The 17,330-nt window shown below is 52.3% G+C and overlaps 1 protein-coding gene across 3 annotated transcripts; it reads left to right on the top strand.

Annotated features, from left to right (window-relative positions):
• Positions 1–4,081: 4,081 nt before the first annotated feature.
• Positions 4,082–16,011, top strand: NOL11 (nucleolar protein 11). Of its 3 annotated transcripts, none has more exons than XR_006390376.1 (19): positions 4,082–4,273; positions 4,987–5,100; positions 5,191–5,247; positions 5,603–5,751; positions 6,097–6,154; positions 6,229–6,370; positions 6,447–6,620; positions 6,755–6,831; positions 7,119–7,242; positions 9,896–9,978; positions 10,091–10,162; positions 10,253–10,437; positions 10,800–10,925; positions 11,427–11,660; positions 11,877–11,955; positions 12,030–12,122; positions 12,474–12,581; positions 15,567–15,757; positions 15,794–16,011. XR_006390376.1 is itself a non-coding variant. In XM_044297303.1 (19 exons), exons 1-18 carry the CDS (start codon positions 4,109–4,111, stop codon positions 15,681–15,683), a joined length of 2,157 nt encoding a protein of 718 aa, XP_044153238.1. In that variant the 5' UTR covers positions 4,082–4,108; the 3' UTR covers positions 15,684–15,692; positions 15,729–16,011. The 3 variants fall into 3 exon arrangements, 2 of the variants coding, with proteins under 2 accessions (XP_044153238.1, XP_044153237.1); XM_044297303.1 differs by having other exon boundaries at positions 15,567–15,692; positions 15,729–16,011; XM_044297302.1 differs by having other exon boundaries at positions 15,567–16,011.
• The last annotated feature ends 1,319 nt before the right edge of the window (positions 16,012–17,330 follow it).

Below are 17,330 nucleotides of genomic sequence, written 5' to 3'. Positions count from 1 at the left end.
TGGGTCAATGTGCAAAGCGCAAATCGCCCAAAGATGTGGCGAAGTGCGTTATGCACTTTGTCCCATGTGAAAGGAGACGTTTGCAGCAGCTCTGTGTGAATGGGCCCTAATAGCCCTGTGTGCCTGTCCTGTGAGATGCAATCCCTATGCTAGGTGTACCTGTGAGTGGTACTTCCGGAAACACTCTCCAAAGCATAGGGCAGGGTGGTCAGGACAGTCAGGACAGAAATAGCGGGTGTCACGCCTTATTCCACTCCTGCTACAGACACGACATCTTTTTCGGGGTGACTGTTGGGTTGAGGTACCGGCAACGACACTGGGGAAATGACGCTCGTGTAGACGGCTAACTACACTGGTGGATGGGGCCACGGAACCTCCTGGATGCAGGAGGTTCTCGATGATCTCTTCCTGAAATTTGAGGAAGGATCGTGTTCTCCCAGCCTTACTGTAGAGAACAAAACTATTATACAGAGCCAATTGAATTAAATATACAGACACCTTCTTATACCAGCGTCTGGTGCGTCGGGAAACTAAATAAGGAGCCAACATCTGGTCATTGAAGTCCACCCCTCCCATGTGAAGGTTATAGTCGTGGACTGAGAGGGGCTTTTTAATGACACGGTTTGCTCGCTCAATTTGGATTGTCGTGTCTGCGTGAATGGAGGAGAGCATGTAAACGTCACGCTTGTCTCTCCATTTCACCGCGAGCAGTTCTTGGTTAAACAGTGCGGCCCTCTGCCCCCTTGCAAGACGGGTGGTAACGAGCCGTTGGGGGAAGCTCCGGCGACTAGTTCGCGCGGTGCCACAGCAGCCAATCTGTTCTAGAAACAAATGCCTGAAGAGGGCCACACTTGTGTAGAAATTGTCCACATAAAGATGGTACCCCTTGCCGAATAAGGGTGACACCAAGTCCCAAACTGTCTTCCCACTGCTCCCCAGGTAGTCAGGGCAACCGACCGGCTCCAGGGTCTGATCTTTTCCCTCATAGATCCGAAATTTGTGGGTATAGCCTGTGGCCCTTTCACAGAGCTTATACAATTTGACCCCATACCGGGCACGCTTGCTTGGGATGTATTGTTTGAAGCCAAGGCGCCCGGTAAAATGTATAAGGGACTCGTCTACGCAGATGTTTTGCTCTGGGGTATACAAATCTGCAAATTTCAGGTTGAAATGGTCTATGAGGGGCCGAATTTTGTGGAGCCGGTCAAAAGCTGGGTGGCCCCTGGGACGGGAGGCGGTGTTGTCACTAAAGTGCAGGAACCGCAGGATGGCCTCAAAACGTGCCCTGGACATGGCAGCAGAGAACATGGGCATGTGATTAATTGGGTTCGTGGACCAATATGACCGCAATTCATGCTTTTTGATTAGGCCCATGTTGAGGAGGAGGCCCAGAAAAGTTTTAATTTCGGAAACTTGGACTGGTTTCCACCGGAAAGGCTGGGCATAAAAGCTTCCCGGGTTGGCGGTTATAAATTGAGTGGAATACCTGTTTGTTTCGGCCACAACTATGTCTAAGAGCTCCGCAGTCAAGAACAGCTCAAAAAATCCCAGGGCCGAACCGATCTGAGCTGTCTCAACCCGAACTCCAGACTGGGCGGTGAAAGGGAAAACTACAGGTGCGGCGGAAGTTGGGGACTGCCAATCAGGGTTTGCCAGCACCTCAGGGATTCTAGGGGGTCTACGGGCCTGTCTGTGCGGTGGCTGCGACGGGGTAACTACTGCACGTGCCACCGTACCAGCTTCAACTGCCCTTCTGGTGCTCGCCACTTCACCATGTTGTACGGCAGTGCTGGTACTAGGTCCAGGGAGGGCTGCGCTGCTGGTGTATGCCTCACCACGTAATCCGACAGCACCAGCCCCACTCTGCTGCCCTTGAAGCGGATCCTGCGCAACCTGCGGTCTAGGGACACAGGGCCGGGTACGCCTGGTTCTATCAGGGACCTCAGCCTCCTCGCCCGAACTTTGGGTCAGAGAGCCACTGCTTTCTACAGGTTCATATTCTGACCCGCTGGATTCATCAGATGAGGGTTCCCACTCCTCATCCGACTGGGTCAGAAGCCTGTAGGCCTCTTCAGAGGAATACCCCCTGTTAGACATGTGGGCAACTAAATTTAGGGGTATTCCCTGAGACTACCCAAGAAAAAAAAAGCAAGCCTGTCTTACAAAGGGGAGGCTAGCGAAGTACCGGAGGCCGTTGCGGTTGATAAAAAATATCAAAACTGATTTTTTTATCGCCGCAGTGCGTGTAAAGTGAATGTGCAGTGATCAAAAAAATATATATTTTTGTCACTGCGGTGGGGCGGGTGTGGGCGAACGCACGTGTGGGCGACCGATCAGGCCTGATCGGGCAAACACTGCGTTTTGGGTGGAGGGCGAGCTAAGGTGACACTAATACAATTATAGATCTGACTGTGATCAGTTTTGATCACTTCCAGATACTATAAAAGTACAAATGTTGATTAGCGATATGCTAATCAGCGAATAACGGACTGCGGTGCGGTGGGCTGGGCGCTAACTGATCCCTAAACTACCTAACCAAGGGACCTAAACTATACCTAAAACCTAACGGTCAATAACAGTGGAAAAAAAGTGACAGTTTGCACTGATCACTTTTTTCCTTTCACTAGTGATTGACAGGGGTGATCAAAGGGTTAATTGGGGTTCAGGGGGGTGATCTGGGGCTAAAGTGTGCTGTTTGGTGTACTCACTGTGAAGCCTGCTCCTCTGCTGGATCCAACCGACCAAAAGAACCAGCAGAGGAGCAGGCAGCCATATAACAGATCATATTTACTAATATGATCTGCTATGTGGCTTCTCATTGGATTTTTTAAAAATCAGCAACCTGCCAGCCGCGATCATTGGCTGGCAAGCTGATGACGTGACCCCCCTTGACGAAATGCCGGCCCGAACTGCGCATGCGCGGGCCGGCAAAGTGCTTCATCTCGCGTCTCGCGAGATGACGCGTATATGCGTGACTCTGCGCAGCGCTGCCGCCTCCGGACCGCACATCTGCGTTAGGCGGTCCAGAGGTGGTTAAAAACACTTTTCTTTTATTGGTCGGACGAAATATGCAAATTTTTTTAGATAGGAAATTTGGGTTTTCATGAGCTGTGGCCAAAATCATCAATATTAAAACAATAAAAGGCTTGAACTACTTCAGTTGTGTGTAATGAATCTAAAATATATGAAAGTCTAATGTTTATCAGTACATTACAGAAAATTATGAACTTTACCACAATATGCTAATTTTTTGAGAAGGACCACTTCTCAGCTTACTTTACGCCCATATTTGGCACATTTAAGCCACACCCACTTATCTTAAACACACCCCTTTTTCTAGACACTTCACAACTATCTCGTGAGGCGCAAAACATAAAAAAAAGACAATAAAATACGCCGCAAGGCACAGTTAGAAAGTGAAGAGGACACTAATGATCCAGTCAGATTTCAACTAATGCCGCCCAAAGCAAATCAAATTGAATTTAATGCACCATAGCAACCAATCAGATTCCTGCTAGGCTCCACAGCAACCAATCAGATTCCTGCTAGGCTCCACAGCAACCAATCAGATTCCTGCTAGGCTCCACAGCAACCAATCAGATTCCTGCTAGGCTCCACAGCAACCAATCAGATTCCTGCTAGGCTCCACAGCAACCAATCAGATTCCTGCTAGGTTCCACAGCAACCAATTAGATTCCTGCTAGGCTCCACAGCAACCAATCAGATTCCTGCTAGGTTTCACAGCAACCAATCAGATTCCTGCTAGGTTTCACAGCAACCAATCAGATTCCTGCTAATTCCCAAAACTACCGATTTCCAGTCCTCGATATTTCATGAGTTTTCATTGGCCTCATAAAAACCAATCAGATCACAGCTCTCATTTTTTCAGACGCCATCTGGAAACTAAAAGCGGCATCCTGACTGGTCGCTTTCTCACTGGGTCCGCCTATTCCCTGGCTTAGGTAGTAGCTGAGGTATAGAAGGGCAGTAAGCTGTCACCTGTGGGGTGGCTGACTGCTCCTTCTCCGGCCACCAGGGGCCGCTGTTCCGCCGCCCGGCCGGACGTAGTTCACCAGGTGGTGACGTCACTGTCGTGCTGCCTGCCAAGATGGCGGCGTTGTGTGAGGAGTTCACGTTGTGCGGGCTTCTCTCCGAAGCTGACGGGAGGCGGCGGCAGCAGCAGCAGCAGGACGGGCTGCAAGGAGTGGAGGAGGCCGGGGAGCCGGACACGGTGCTGGTGACGGACAGCGGCAGGACGGTGACTTTATATAAGGTAATCCCGGGACCCACGTGTGTGAATGAGGAGCCGGCGAGCCGTGCGGCAACTGCTGGAGGGTTTGGTAGTGGGGCCCCTAAGTGTCTCATTAAGGGGTCCCTTTTGCTGGTCTGTTTATGGGAGGGGGTCGTCTCTCTGTCGCTGCTCTGGTGACGGGGTTGGGGGTCTCTCTGTCGCTGGTCTGGTGACGGGGCTGGGGTCTCTCTGTCGCTGGTCTGGGGACGGGGCTGGGGGCGCTCTGTCGCTGGTCTGGGGACGGGGGGGGGGGGGCGCTCTGTCGCTGGTCTGGGGACGGGGGGGGGGACGGGGGGCTCTGTCGCTGGTCTGGGGACGGGGGGGGGGGCCTCTCTGTCGCTGGTCTGGGGACGGGGCTGGGGGCGCTCTGTCGCTGGTCTGGGGACGGGGCTGGGGGCCTCTCTGTCGCTGCTCTGGGGACGGGGCTGGGGGCCTCTCTGTCGCTGCTCTGGGGACGGGGCTGGGGGCCTCTCTGTCGCTGCTCTGGGGACGGGGCTGGGGGCCTCTCTGTCGCTGCTCTGGGGACGGGGCTGGGGGCCTCTCTGTCGCTGCTCTGGGGACGGGGCTGGGGGCCTCTCTGTCGCTGCTCTGGGGACGGGGCTTGGGGCCTCTCTGTCGCTGCTCTGGGGACGGGGCTGGGGGCGCTCTGGTGGAGGTCATCCTGTAAGGTGTAACCCCTTTCTTTCTCTCTCCAGGTGTCGGATCAGAGGCCGCTCGGCAGTTGGGCGGTCAGACAAGGTCAGCGCATCACGTGCCCTGCGGTTTACAATCACAGCACCGGGGAGTATGTGGTCGTCCACGATGAGAAGGTAAATGTCGCCGTTACAGTGGTGGGCTCTGTACCCCGGGGTCAGGTTTTTGGATGATCACATGACCCTTATCATCGTCTCTGTTCTCAGGTCCTCAGAGTGTGGAAGGACGAGGACGTCGGCTTCGATAAAGCGTTTAAAGCCACGGTACGTCCTTATATCGGGGGCATATGATGGGCGCACTCAGGGTACGGGATCACACATAAAACTCTTCCTTACTGGATATGTCTCGTAGCTGGGTGTTTGTTACAGTTGTATCCTGTGTCTTCTGAGGACTGATGCATTGTGACAAAATCTCAGCTGTCAGATGTATTCAGGATTTGCATTGGAATCGGCGTGTAAAATGTCGCCAATCTGCTGCCTTTTATACAATGCGGATTTTTACAGAATCGGCACCTGAAACGTCTGAGATGCACAGCTCGGGACGGAGCGGTCTCCCCCACTAGTCTCAGGTCCCAGCGGTCAGTCCACTCCCCCATTAATGGTGTTTCTCTCTCTGCAGCTCTCCGCTGATGTCTGTCGGGTTCACAGCCTCCCAGACTCCGAGCCGCTCGTCTTATTTCGCGGAGGGGCGCTCCGATATCTGGACGCTTTGCTTGCGGATCCACAGCAGGAAATTGAGACGGTTGTCACAGAAGACGAGAAGATCATGTGGGTGACGTCCTGGGTATTTGGGGGCACAGAACGTAACGGGGTTACCTGGATGGACAGTCTCTTCCCCCATATGTGTTATTGGGGAGGGGAGTGGTCAGCAGCAATGTAGAGCATAAACTCTGCAATACTGAGAGTTGTAGTAATAACACAGGTGACAAGTTGTAGGCTGCCGGGGAATGTTGGGTGTTGTAGTGACACAGCTGGATTTAGGTCAAGAAGGTAGGGAATGTGGGTTGTAGAGACACAACAATTGGAATGCTGAGAGTTGTAGTGAATCTTCAGTTAGCAGTCTGCCAGGGAATGCTGGGAGTTGTAGTGACCCTTTTCCCTCTCTCCCTGTAGCTGGTCGCAGGTGTTGGTGGATGGCGGGCAGCCTGTTTTCATTTTCATCACGGAGAAGGTGAGTCACAAGTCTTCGGGTTGTGCCCGAGATCTGGGGAGCATTTCCTGATGCTGTTTTGCCGCTCTCTGCAGCGTCCGGATTGGTTTGTGTACACGTGGCGTCCGGCGTTCAGCGCGAGTCAGAGGTGGAGGCTGCTGCCGGCCGCAGACGGCTCTACCGCACTGGACTTTTCAGCAATGGTGAAGAATAAAATGGTGTTTCTAGCAATACTGTGTAAGTAAGGGGGAGGATCAGGACACATGCGGGGGGCTTTATGTCCATTATTAACCTCATCATTGCCATCTTCCAGACTCCAGTGGACACGTGCACCATACAGAGGTTTCCCTCGCACCTTGTGACCAGGAGCTTGAGCTTCTGGTGTCTCCTCTCCTCCAGCTGCCGGAAGCTGCGGACACCGGGGCGCTCCTCATTCTCCATGAATCTTACATAGTGACGCTCACACCCTGCGCCCCCCAGCAGAAAGGTGAGGACCCCCATAATGTGCAGGCCGCATAAGTGTTACTACCGCCAGTGCTGCTGGAGAGGGAGAGCTGGCGGAGGTTCATGGGGGGAACTAATGGCTCACACATCCCATCCTCCCCCTCTCTCTGTTCACAGATCGGCTCTGTATATGGAACACGTCTTTCCAGACCTTACAAGATTCCAAGGAGTTTTCTCAGAAGACTTGGAGACAGGTAATGAGGAGGGCTGGCAGTGGTCACAGGTGATGGAGGGGTGGTGGGGGGGCGACAGTGGAGACTGGTGATGGGCAGGACCACCACTGGTTATGATGGTGGCGACGGGGGAGGAGCGGCGGCGGCACTGGTGACAGGTAGCACCTGACCAGTGGTCACTACAGATTGTACTGGAGTCACTGGTCATATTGTAGCAGTATTTAGTCTCTGTCACTATATTCCGAGGGGGGAATGGGGGGGTCTTGTGTGCACAGGATCTGTCCGTCATCTTCTGCCCTTTGCTTCAGCTTTGGAGTCACAATGGAAAGCTGTTCGTCCCACACGCGAACTCCCTGCTGGTGCTGCGGTACACCTGCGAGCCGTCCTGCCTGGCGTCTGCACTCGGGAAAGGCAGAGCTACTCAGAAATCAGGTAATTCCGGAGCAGAGGCCGCTCTGCAATCTCTCTGATCACTGCTGCTACAGGCCCAAAGCCTGAGGCTGCACTACTGACACGTCCTAATGACATCATGCCGCCTTGTGCAGTATAGTGGGGCAGGTTTACTACTAGTGTACAGGACATGAGTCACAGGCTCCATATTGGAGATCCTGCACCAGAAATTCTACTGCAAGCGTAAGCCGCCCATGAGTTGGTGTAGTTTTATTTCAATAATCCGCCACAGAGGCGCATTTAGGCTATGCCGCTTTCCAATAAAGCCACACCCATTTCCTCCAAAGCCACGCCCCTCGTCGGGTTAGACCGAAAATGTGTCAAACAAATGTGATACTGAGCTGCCATGGCGCGTTTTCAGTAGTAAATCTGCCCCAGTGTGTTTCAAGTGCTCAGCTCATTTTCAAGACATCTGCTAGCTGTCAGTGACGTTTGTAAGATCCAGAAAACTTGTACAAACCTAGTACTTCACAGCTGAGGGTTTGTCACAGTTGCAGGCAGTCTAGTCACTATAGAGAATTGCCTAGATGGATACATTGTCACAAGCCCTTCAGCTGTGCGCAGGACATGTCTGATGTTCCCTTTTACTGACACCAAGCAGAGATCTCGAAAATGGTTTATTAGAAAGTCGTGGTCTTCCCACCATAACCCATCGCCAGGATTAGTGTCAGATCGGGTGGGTCCAAGTCCGACCTCTGAGACCCCTAAGAACAGAGGACTGTCCAGTGAACGGAGCTGCGGTCATATATGCGCGCTGCCCCTCCATTCATGTCTATGGGACTGCCGAAGAGGAGCGGTCAGCACTCCGCCACCGGGCAAGGGGGGAGTGGAGCGTCAGTGCACATGTATGACGGCGGGGGGCATCAGGTTAGACCCACACCAATCACATATTTATCACCCCCCCCCCCCCCCTTTAACCCTTTGAGGACAGGGCGACTTTCTGTCTTTTGTTTCCGGTTTTTCACTCCCTGCCTTTCCTTCGCCATAACTTATTTTCTTTTTTCGCTCACATAGCTGAACGAGGTCTTGTTTTTGTGTGGGACAAGTTGTACTTTCTAATGGCACCATTTCATGTTGCATACAATGTAGTGGGAAGCGGGGAAAAATAAATCCAAGTGGGGTGGAATTGGGGGAAAAAAATGCAACTCCCAAAAATGTCAGAGTTTTATGGGTTTTGTTTTTAGGGCGTCCGCTGTTCCTCGCATTCTCCGGGTCAGCGCAGTCACATTTATATAGATGGAGACTCGCATCCATTAGGAAACGCCTTGTATTAACATGATTAATGCTGAAGTGACCCAACCCAAAAAAAAATCAACACTTTAGGAAAAAATGTATTTTTCTTTTGATCATCATATTCTGACCAACTTTTTATAGTTTACAGTCTACAAAGCTGTGTGGCAGCGGGTGTTTTTATTTGTGGGCAATATATACAATTTTGCCGTGGCAGCCTCGCATCCTGCAGGTGACCAAGGTGTCGCAGTGGACGATGTCATTTTCCTATGATTTTGTATATATCTGGTCAGTGTCTGTTGTATTACATAGTGGGGGTTGTAGTGCTGGTCTTCACGTCTCCCTGTTACTAGAGCTAAGGTATGCTGATGACCTCTGTGACTCTCAGGAAATGTTAAGATTTGGGATATCTACACTTTACAGGGGTCTCAGTGCTCTGGCCATGCTTCAAAGCATTGCTTGCAGCAGGGGGTAGTAGTTAGATGTTGGGGGTAGTGAACCCCTGCTAGTCATAGTACAGACAGGGGAGGGGGATGTGTTTCTGGATATCTCTGAGAGCTGGTTCACACAAACGCAAGGGCTACGTGCCCGTGGGACAGCCGCATGTGGATCACAGACGCATTCACTTGAATGGGGTCCGCAATCCATCCATTCCGCAAAAAGATGGAACAAGTTCTATCTTTTTGCAGAACGGAACATCGCAGAAGCACTCCATAGTGCTTCCGTGGGGTTCTGTTCCGTGCTTCCATTCCGCACTGCATCTCCGGATTTGCGGACCCATTTAAGTGAATGGGTTGACATCCGTGTTGCGGAATGCACACGGCTGGTGACCCGTGTATTGCGGAACTGCTGTATGCGGCCCACAGCACGGGCACGGAGCCCTTACGTTCGTGTGAACCAGCCCTGAGACTGGGAGTAGTAGTCAGTTATTGGGAGATGTGAGGACAAGCGGAGGCATTCTCCCCTGGATCTCCTTCAAAATGGGAACTTCATGTGTGACCCCCAATAAACGGCTCACGGGTGACCACTCCTATTGCTCAGTGCCGATCTTCGTCAGTCACAAGCCATATTCCTGACACACGGCTGCTGCAGGGACTGAATGGCTCTCCCGATGGCCGCTAGGGGAAGCCATTCCAGCCGAGGGGTTTTTCACTTCCGTGGTTTGACCATGGCATCTAAGGGGTTAAATGTCTATTGTCGATTGCATACTTAAGCCCCAAGTGTCTGCTTGCGGGGGCGCCATACACATCAAGGGTTAATTACTGGAGACTGGATCAAGGAAAAAAAGTTTTTGTTTTTCCTTCTAAAGAGCAATACTTTTCTCCCAAGGACCGCTCCTCTCAGGCGTCGTGATCTGGTTGTGTTCACACCTGCAGGATGTAACATCTGCATCTCTCTCTCTCAGCCCCAGAAGCCGTATCCATAGTGAATTGGGAAGCGCTGACTGGAAAAGCCGAACAGCCCGTACCGGCCGCAACCAGGAGAACGGTAAGTTCATAGATTCCTGCTGCCACGATGCACCGCTACCCCGGCTTCGGGTTGTCCTGCCGGGCCCGCAGCTGTGACACTTGTAATGTGTGGGGTTTATTGTGTTTTTCAGCCTAGAAAACAGAAGCCTCAGAGCAGCGTTGCGGAGACGAGTTCATATTTGACGGTCCTTTCAGATATCCAGGTAGGAGCCGTGTTCTGTGTGGACCTCTTCTTGCCACGTGCAGGTGGTATGACCCATGTAGCACACGTCGATCACCTCTTTGCTTTTCAGGCAGCTCCTGAAGGCCAGATCCCCTCCCTGGTGCAGCGGGTGTTTGTGACCGCAGAGCTGGCGCATTTCCAGATTGCCATCAGCAGCGTAGCCCAGGGACTGGTGACCCGCTGCCAGAGGCAGCCCAGGTTCTACCCGCAGAGCGCCATCATCACACTCGTCGAGTCCGGCGTGTTATCTTACAGGTACAGAGCACCCTGCGTCACTGCATTGCACCTTTATGTTATACTCCAGTCACCTCCAGAGCTGCTTTTTGGAATGTCAGCCACAAGTTAGTAGATTTCTCAAGATCCTCTGCCTTCTGCTGTGTAGGCAATCGGATCGTGAAGTCAACGCCTTCTCTGGAAATGCCCCATTGCAGAGGATGCTCATTACGGGAAATGTGAGGTCCTGCAGCGCGAGCTAGGAAGTAGCTGAATTATGAATGCAGCTCTGGTGGTGACTGGAGTTTTTTATTTCTGAGGCCGCTGAGGATATGTCCTAGATAAGGGGGGCATTTGAATTGGGAATCTCTTGAGTGTTCATCATGGTATGGTTTGTATCGCAGCGCGTGCCCGGACCTGATGACCCTGTGCCTGGAGAAGCAGGACGTGCAGGCGTTGAACTTGTGCTTGAAGCACTACGTAGACATCCCTGAAGGTGTCCTCTGCTCCTGTTTAAAGGCGTTCCTCAGGTGAGTGCTGCATTGTTAGCTGTCAGTCCGTTCGTCCGGACCTGGTCCTGCTCACACAGCTGAGGGTTTGTTACAATAGATCCGTTTTGACAATTCCATGAGCTTAAGCGCAGCAGCATAAATCTCCCTCCGGACTTGGATCCCTGATTGATCGCTCTTACCTGCACTGAAGCATTGTAACAAGCCCTCAGCTCAGTGAACTAGGTTATCATGCCGTTTCAGCATCTAGATTTAAAGGGCTCGTCACTTGTATCCACCGAATATGGAGGCGACAGAGCTTGGCTGTACCCATAATCCCTGCCAACCGTAGACTGGAAGCCAGCCTCTGTCTGGTTGGGGTTTGTGGGGCTCTTCTTCTCGAGATAGGTGCCAGTGTTGTCTGTGGTGGAAGTTTTCCCTTTGAAGAATAATGCTCCTATTCATTATCAGAAAGCGGAGATCCTGAAAAATGACCATTCCTTGCTATTAACTTTGTGCTGGGCGATGTGTTTGATCCTTCAGTGTCAGTGAAGAAATCCTCAGTAAAGCGATAATCAACACCAAATCTGCAGCCTCTTACATCCAAGAGGGCCCGGCGGCGGCGGAGGAGGCGATGGAGGCGGAGCCTGTGGTGCAGAACGGCTTCAGCTCCCCCATAGCGGAGGAGGATAGCTGTGACGTCCAGCATCTGGACAAGAGCATCCCCGGAGCCGAGACGCAGGGCTCCCCGGTCAGCTTAAGGCGCGCTGTCCTTCTGTATCCTGTCTTCTGAAGAACCTTCAGCATGCTGCTGTTGATGGATCTAGTTGTAATGTCACGACGCCATAAAGTACTTGCATTAGCAAGGATTGTATGAACTTCAGGTAGGGTCTCCAGGCAGCAGCAGCTTGGTGATGGTTTCCAGTGGTTTCTACCTTACATGTATGATATGTGATCTGCGGTTTTGCTGATTTCCTTAATAGCTGTGCTCAGAAATTCAGTTCTCACCTCCCTGTTCAGCGAGAACTTCCTCCTGCCTCATCTGAAGGACCTCACATCTGAACAAGTGGTTGTAGGTATCCCTGAGCATCGGCCTCGTCTTCTGCTGCTCTCGCCCTGTAGTAACCAGTCTCCGTTCCTCTGCAGCTCCTCCTGAGATATCTCCATTACCTGTACAAGAAATGCAGCGAGAGCGTCACACTGGGCCTCCCGGGGGAGGAACGTCTGTCAATCACCCAGGTAGTCATCACCATAGTAAAGATCCTGTAATCCACCTATCAGTGGGACCTGATATTCTGGATTGTGGGACCAAGGACGGTAACCCCAGAATCGCAGGTCCCTCATTCTGCTTCATCTTCTGGTGAGATTCCACATTACAGTGCAGTGTGTGCTGGATTATCAGACACCAGACTAAAGGACCTACGGATAGATCGTTGCTTACTGGTCTTTGTAGTCCCCGTGATGGGATTCATGTGGAGAGATTCTATTTTGTGGAACTGTGCAGAATTATATCCATGGCCGTGCCCATATGGTTTTGCTGTTCCAGGCTGGTATCACTGGCTGGTGACCTCTCCCCCACTCTCTTCTCAGGTCGTAGACTGGATGAATCTGATCCTTGATGCCAATTTCACTGTCTTGGTTCTGCTGCCCAAAGCTAAACCTCTGCTCCGCACCCTGCAGAAGTTCGTGAGATCTCAGGTTAGTGTAATATCCCTACAAGTAACCCAAGGCCCCAGCTGTGAACTTATAACAGTGCGGGGTGTCTCGAGGTATTCAATATTTGGGGGGGGGAAGGGGGGGATTCTACAGTCGTCCTCGCCCCTGAATTGGCTGACAACAGGGAGCAATAGACTGTATTCTCCTGTCCTACAGTCATCCTCTCCCCTGAAATGGCTGATAACAGGGGGCAATAGACTGTATTCTCCTGTCCTACAGTCATCCTCTCCCCTGAAATGACTGATAACAGGGGGCAATAGATTGTATTCTCCTGTCCTACAGTCATCCTCTCCCCTGAAATGGCTGATAACAGGGAGCAATAGACTGTATTCTCCTGTCCTACAGTCATCCTCTCCCCTGAAATGTCTGATAACAGGGGGCAATAGACTGTATTCTCCTGTCCTACAGTCATCCTCTCCCCTGAAATGGCTGATAACAGGGGCAATAGACTGTATTCTCCTGTCCTACAGTCATCCTCTCCCCTGAAATGGCTGATAACAGGGGGCAATAGACTGTATTCTCCTGTCCTACAGTCATCCTCTCCCCTGAAATGTCTGATAACAGGGAGCAATAGACTGTATTCTCCTGTCCTACAGTCATCCTCTCCCCTGAAATGGCTGATAACAGGGGGCAATAGACTGTATTCTCCTGTCCTACAGTCATCCTCTCCCCTGAAATGGCTGATAACAGGAGGCAATAGACTGTATTCTCCTGTCCTACAGTCATCCTCTCCCCTGAAATGGCTGATAACAGGGGGCAATAGACTGTATTCTCCTGTCCTACAGTCATCCTCTCCTCTGAAATGGCTGATAACAGGAAGCAATAGACTGTATTCTCCTGTCCTACAGTCATCCTCTCCCCTGAAATGGCTGATAACAGGGGGCAATAGACTGTATTCTCCTGTCCTACAGTCATCCTCTCCCCTGAAATGGCTGATAACAGGGGGCAATAGACTATTCTCCTGTCCTACAGTCATCCTCTCCCCTGAAATGGCTGATAACAGGGAGCAATAGACTGTATTCTCCTGTCCTACAGTCATCCTCTCCCCTGAAATGGCTGATAACAGGGAGCAATAGACTGTATTCTCCTGTCCTACAGTCATCCTCTCCCCTGAAATGGCTGATAACAGGGAGCAATAGACTGTATTCTCCTGTCCTGCAGTCATCCTCTCCCCTGAAATGGCTGATAACAGGGAGCAATAGACTGTATTCTCCTGTCCTACAGTCGTCCTCTCCCCTGAAATGGCTGATAACAGGGAGCAATAGACTGTATTCTCCTGTCCTACAGTCGTCCTCTCTCCTGAAATGTCTGATAACAGGGGGCAATAGACTGTATCCTCCTGTCCTACAGTCATCCTCTCCCCTGAAATGGCTGATAACAGGAGGCAATAGACTGTATTCTCCTGTCCTACAGTCATCCTCTCCCCTGAAATGGCTGATAACAGGGGGCAATAGACTGTATTCTCCTGTCCTACAGTCATCCTCTCCCCTGAAATGGCTGATAACAAGGGGCAATAGACTGTATTCTCCTGTCCTACAGTCATCCTCTCCCCTGAAATGGCTGATAACAAGGGGCAATAGACTGTATTCTCCTGTCCTACAGTCATCCTCTCCCCTGAAATGGCTGATAACAGGGGGCAATAGACTGTATTCTCTTGTCCTACAGTCATCTTCCCCTGAAATGTCTGATAACAGGGGGCAATAGACTGTATTCTCCTGTCCTACAGTCATCCTCTCCCCTGAAATGGCTGATAACAGGGGGCAATAGAGTGTATTCTCCTGTCCTACAGTCATCCTCTCCCCTGAAATGGCTGATAACAGGGGCAATAGACTGTATTCTCCTGTCCTACAGTCATCCTCTCCCCTGAAATGGCTGATAACAGGGAGCAATAGACTGTATTCTCTTGTCCTACAGTCATCTTCCCCTGAAATGTCTGATAACAGGGGGCAATAGACTGTATTCTCCTGTCCTACAGTCATCCTCTCCTCTGAAATGGCTGATAACAGGGAGCAATAGACTGTATTCTCCTGTCCTACAGTCATCCTCTCCCCTGAAATGGCTGATAACAGGGGGCAATAGATTGTATTCTCCTGTCCTACAGTCATCCTCTCCCCTGAAATGGCTGATAACAGGGAGCAATAGACTGTATTCTCCTGTCCTACAGTCATCCTCTCCCCTGAAATGGCTGATAACAGGGGGCAATAGATTGTATTCTCCTGTCCTACAGTCATCCTCTCCCCTGAAATGGCTGATAACAGGGGGCAATAGACTGTATTCTCCTGTCCTACAGTCATCCTCTCCCCTGAAATGGCTGATAACAGGGGGCAATAGATTGTATTCTCCTGTCCTACAGTCATCCTCTCCCCTGAAATGGCTGATAACAGGGAGCAATAGACTGTATTCTCCTGTCCTACAGTCATCCTCCCCCCTGAAATGGCTGATAACAGGGGGCAATAGACTGTATTCTCCTGTCCTACAGTCGTCCTCTCTTACGGCAGAGCTAGGGTTCGGTAACATCCGCTGCCTCATTTCCGATCGTCTCTTGGAGCACAATAAGTTTTCTATTACTCTTCACACAACTGAAGGTTTGTTACAGTGTATCTGTGAATTTCACGAATCTCTCATCCTGGCCTCCAGCTCCTTTCTTCGCTGATACGTTGTAACGAGCTGCTCTGCTATTGGTTGTCTCACTTTCAGACATAATTTTGGTGTAACATGGTGCTAAGTCCTCGCCCCAAGCAGCTCAGCCTCATTTGGTTGTTGGAGACCCTAGAAGCCCCAGTTTGCAGCACTTTTGAGACAGATTTCGGAGCAGACATGTCAGTAAACCTGGGCCGAAATCTCTGGAAATTGTGCAGCTTACTTCTATGGGGCGGGGTCACCTGGACTATTGTCACGTGACCACTGCACCTTATAGGAATACATTGTGAAGCGACTGACCCCCAATATTTAAATTTTTTTCCCCAGATGAAATTTTTCTCAGAGTTAAACAAGATAGAGGGAACTTTATCCGAATTACAGAAGTTAAAGCGGTCGTCGCGGCGCTGTGGGCGCTACTCCATTGAGGTCCTTGAGCTCTACTGATGGAAGGAAGTGGCGGCTGCGGCGGCCCCTGCCGGGAGGAGGATGGTGGCGGCTGCGGCGGCCCCTGCCGGGAGGAGGACGGTGGCGGCTGCGGCGGCCCCTGCCGGGAGGAGGACGGTGGCGGCTGCGGCGGCCCCTGCCGGGAGGAGGACGGTGGCGGCTGCGGCGGCCCCTGCCGGGAGGAGGACACTTGTGCTGATGGTGGCTGCGGCCTCTCCCAGGGGGCAGAGTGACAGCAGCTGTGACCACCTCTGCTGAGGGGTGGGCCCTTGTGGGGGGGTTAGGCCATGGACACTTTTGACTGTTTAAATAAATAATAATTTCCTAATGTCCTGTCTGGTCATTTTTCTTCTCTTGGCGTGAAGGCTTACCTATCAGATTGGTCCAGCCACTGACACATTGTGACGAGGTTCATCCCTAGCAGGGTAGGGGATGTGCACCTTAGGGGTGGGAAGGAGTAGACCTTGGAGGAGAAGCATAGTTCCCTCATCCTGGCTTCATAACTCCTCGACTGCACTCCTGGGATGTAAGCTTCCGCTTTGACGCTGCTGCAGCCAATTGACAGCAGTGGACTCAAACGGCAGTTTATATCCCAGGAGAGATGGAAGGGGATAGCCGGAGGTGCACCCTCCCTTTAAGGCCGGGTGGTCATGGCCCAAGGCCCGAGCCTTGTCACTTGGCAGCACTTGATAAACGCTGCTGGTGCAGCCACTGAACGCAAAGGGCAGTGTAAAGGGCCGGACTGTTATAAATCTCTGTGGCGTGGTGAAGGGACTGGGGGTTGTGGCACGCTGCCATCTGATGGGGGTGGTGCCTGAGGTCGCCCCGTGTCCCCAGCCGCTTCCTCAGTGTGACTTCTCTTCTGTGCTCTGTCCATACTGAGGCCCTTCATGAGTAAAATGACAGACCTGCAGTGAAGACTGACACATAGTTAAAGGGGTTTGCTGGGGGTAGGTCATCAGCCTCCCTACTAGTGGGGTTTGAATCCCAGCCCCCTGCGGCCTCCTTATTGTACAAGAAGCACAGCGCCATCCATTGTGTAGTGGCTGTGCCTGGAAGTGCAGCTTTTGCTATTCACGAAGTCAGTGACTGAGCAGCCTGCAGCGCTGGCCCGGGCCCCCCGGACCCTCAACTCACTAGTACCGATGACCTGGCCGCAGGCAGGAGACCCCCTTCATCAACAGTCGACATGGGGTTAATATTGGGGAGCTGCTCCAAGTAGGGAACACGACAGCTGGAGAGTGGCAGGCGGCGGCCCCCTCCTGGGAGCGGCATCTGTGCTGAATCCATGCCCAGCTGTGGGGTAGTGTGGCCTGAGGGGAGCAGAGGTGTGGGGGGGAGAGTGGCCTGAGGGGAGCAGAGGTGTGGGGGGGAGAGTGGCCTGAGGGGAGCAGAGGTGTGGGGGGGAGTGGCCTGAGGGGAGCAGAGGTGTGGGGGGGAGTGGCCTGAGGGGAGCAGAGGTGTGGGGGGAGTGGCCTGAGGGGAGCAGAGGTGTGGGGGGGAGAGTGGCCTGAGGGGAGCAGAGGTGTGGGGGGGAGAGTGGCCTGAGGGGAGCAGAGGTGTGGGGGGGAGTGGCCTGAGGGGAGCAGAGGTGTGGGGGGGAGTGGCCTGAGGGGAGCAGAGGTGTGGGGGGAGTGGCCTGAGGGG

The sequence above is a fragment of the Bufo gargarizans genome, chromosome 6, assembly GCF_014858855.1.
Source record: "Bufo gargarizans isolate SCDJY-AF-19 chromosome 6, ASM1485885v1, whole genome shotgun sequence".
Lineage (NCBI taxonomy): Eukaryota > Metazoa > Chordata > Amphibia > Anura > Bufonidae > Bufo > Bufo gargarizans.
The sequence above is the reverse complement of the archived record's forward strand: the minus strand, read 5'-3'. Positions and strand labels throughout refer to the sequence as shown.

What these genes read in the sequence shown, in the direction of transcription:
- NOL11 (XM_044297303.1), top strand. Translation starts at nt 4,109, where the DNA reads ATGGCGGCGTTGTGTGAGGAGTTCACGTTGTGCGGGCTTCTCTCCGAA. An exon ending in CTCAGAAGACTTGGAGACAG is followed by an intron (nt 6,832 to 7,118) that starts GTAATGAGGAGG and finishes CCTTTGCTTCAG; the next exon opens with CTTTGGAGTCACAATGGAAA. An exon ending in CGGTCCTTTCAGATATCCAG is followed by an intron (nt 10,163 to 10,252) that starts GTAGGAGCCGTG and finishes TTTGCTTTTCAG; the next exon opens with GCAGCTCCTGAAGGCCAGAT.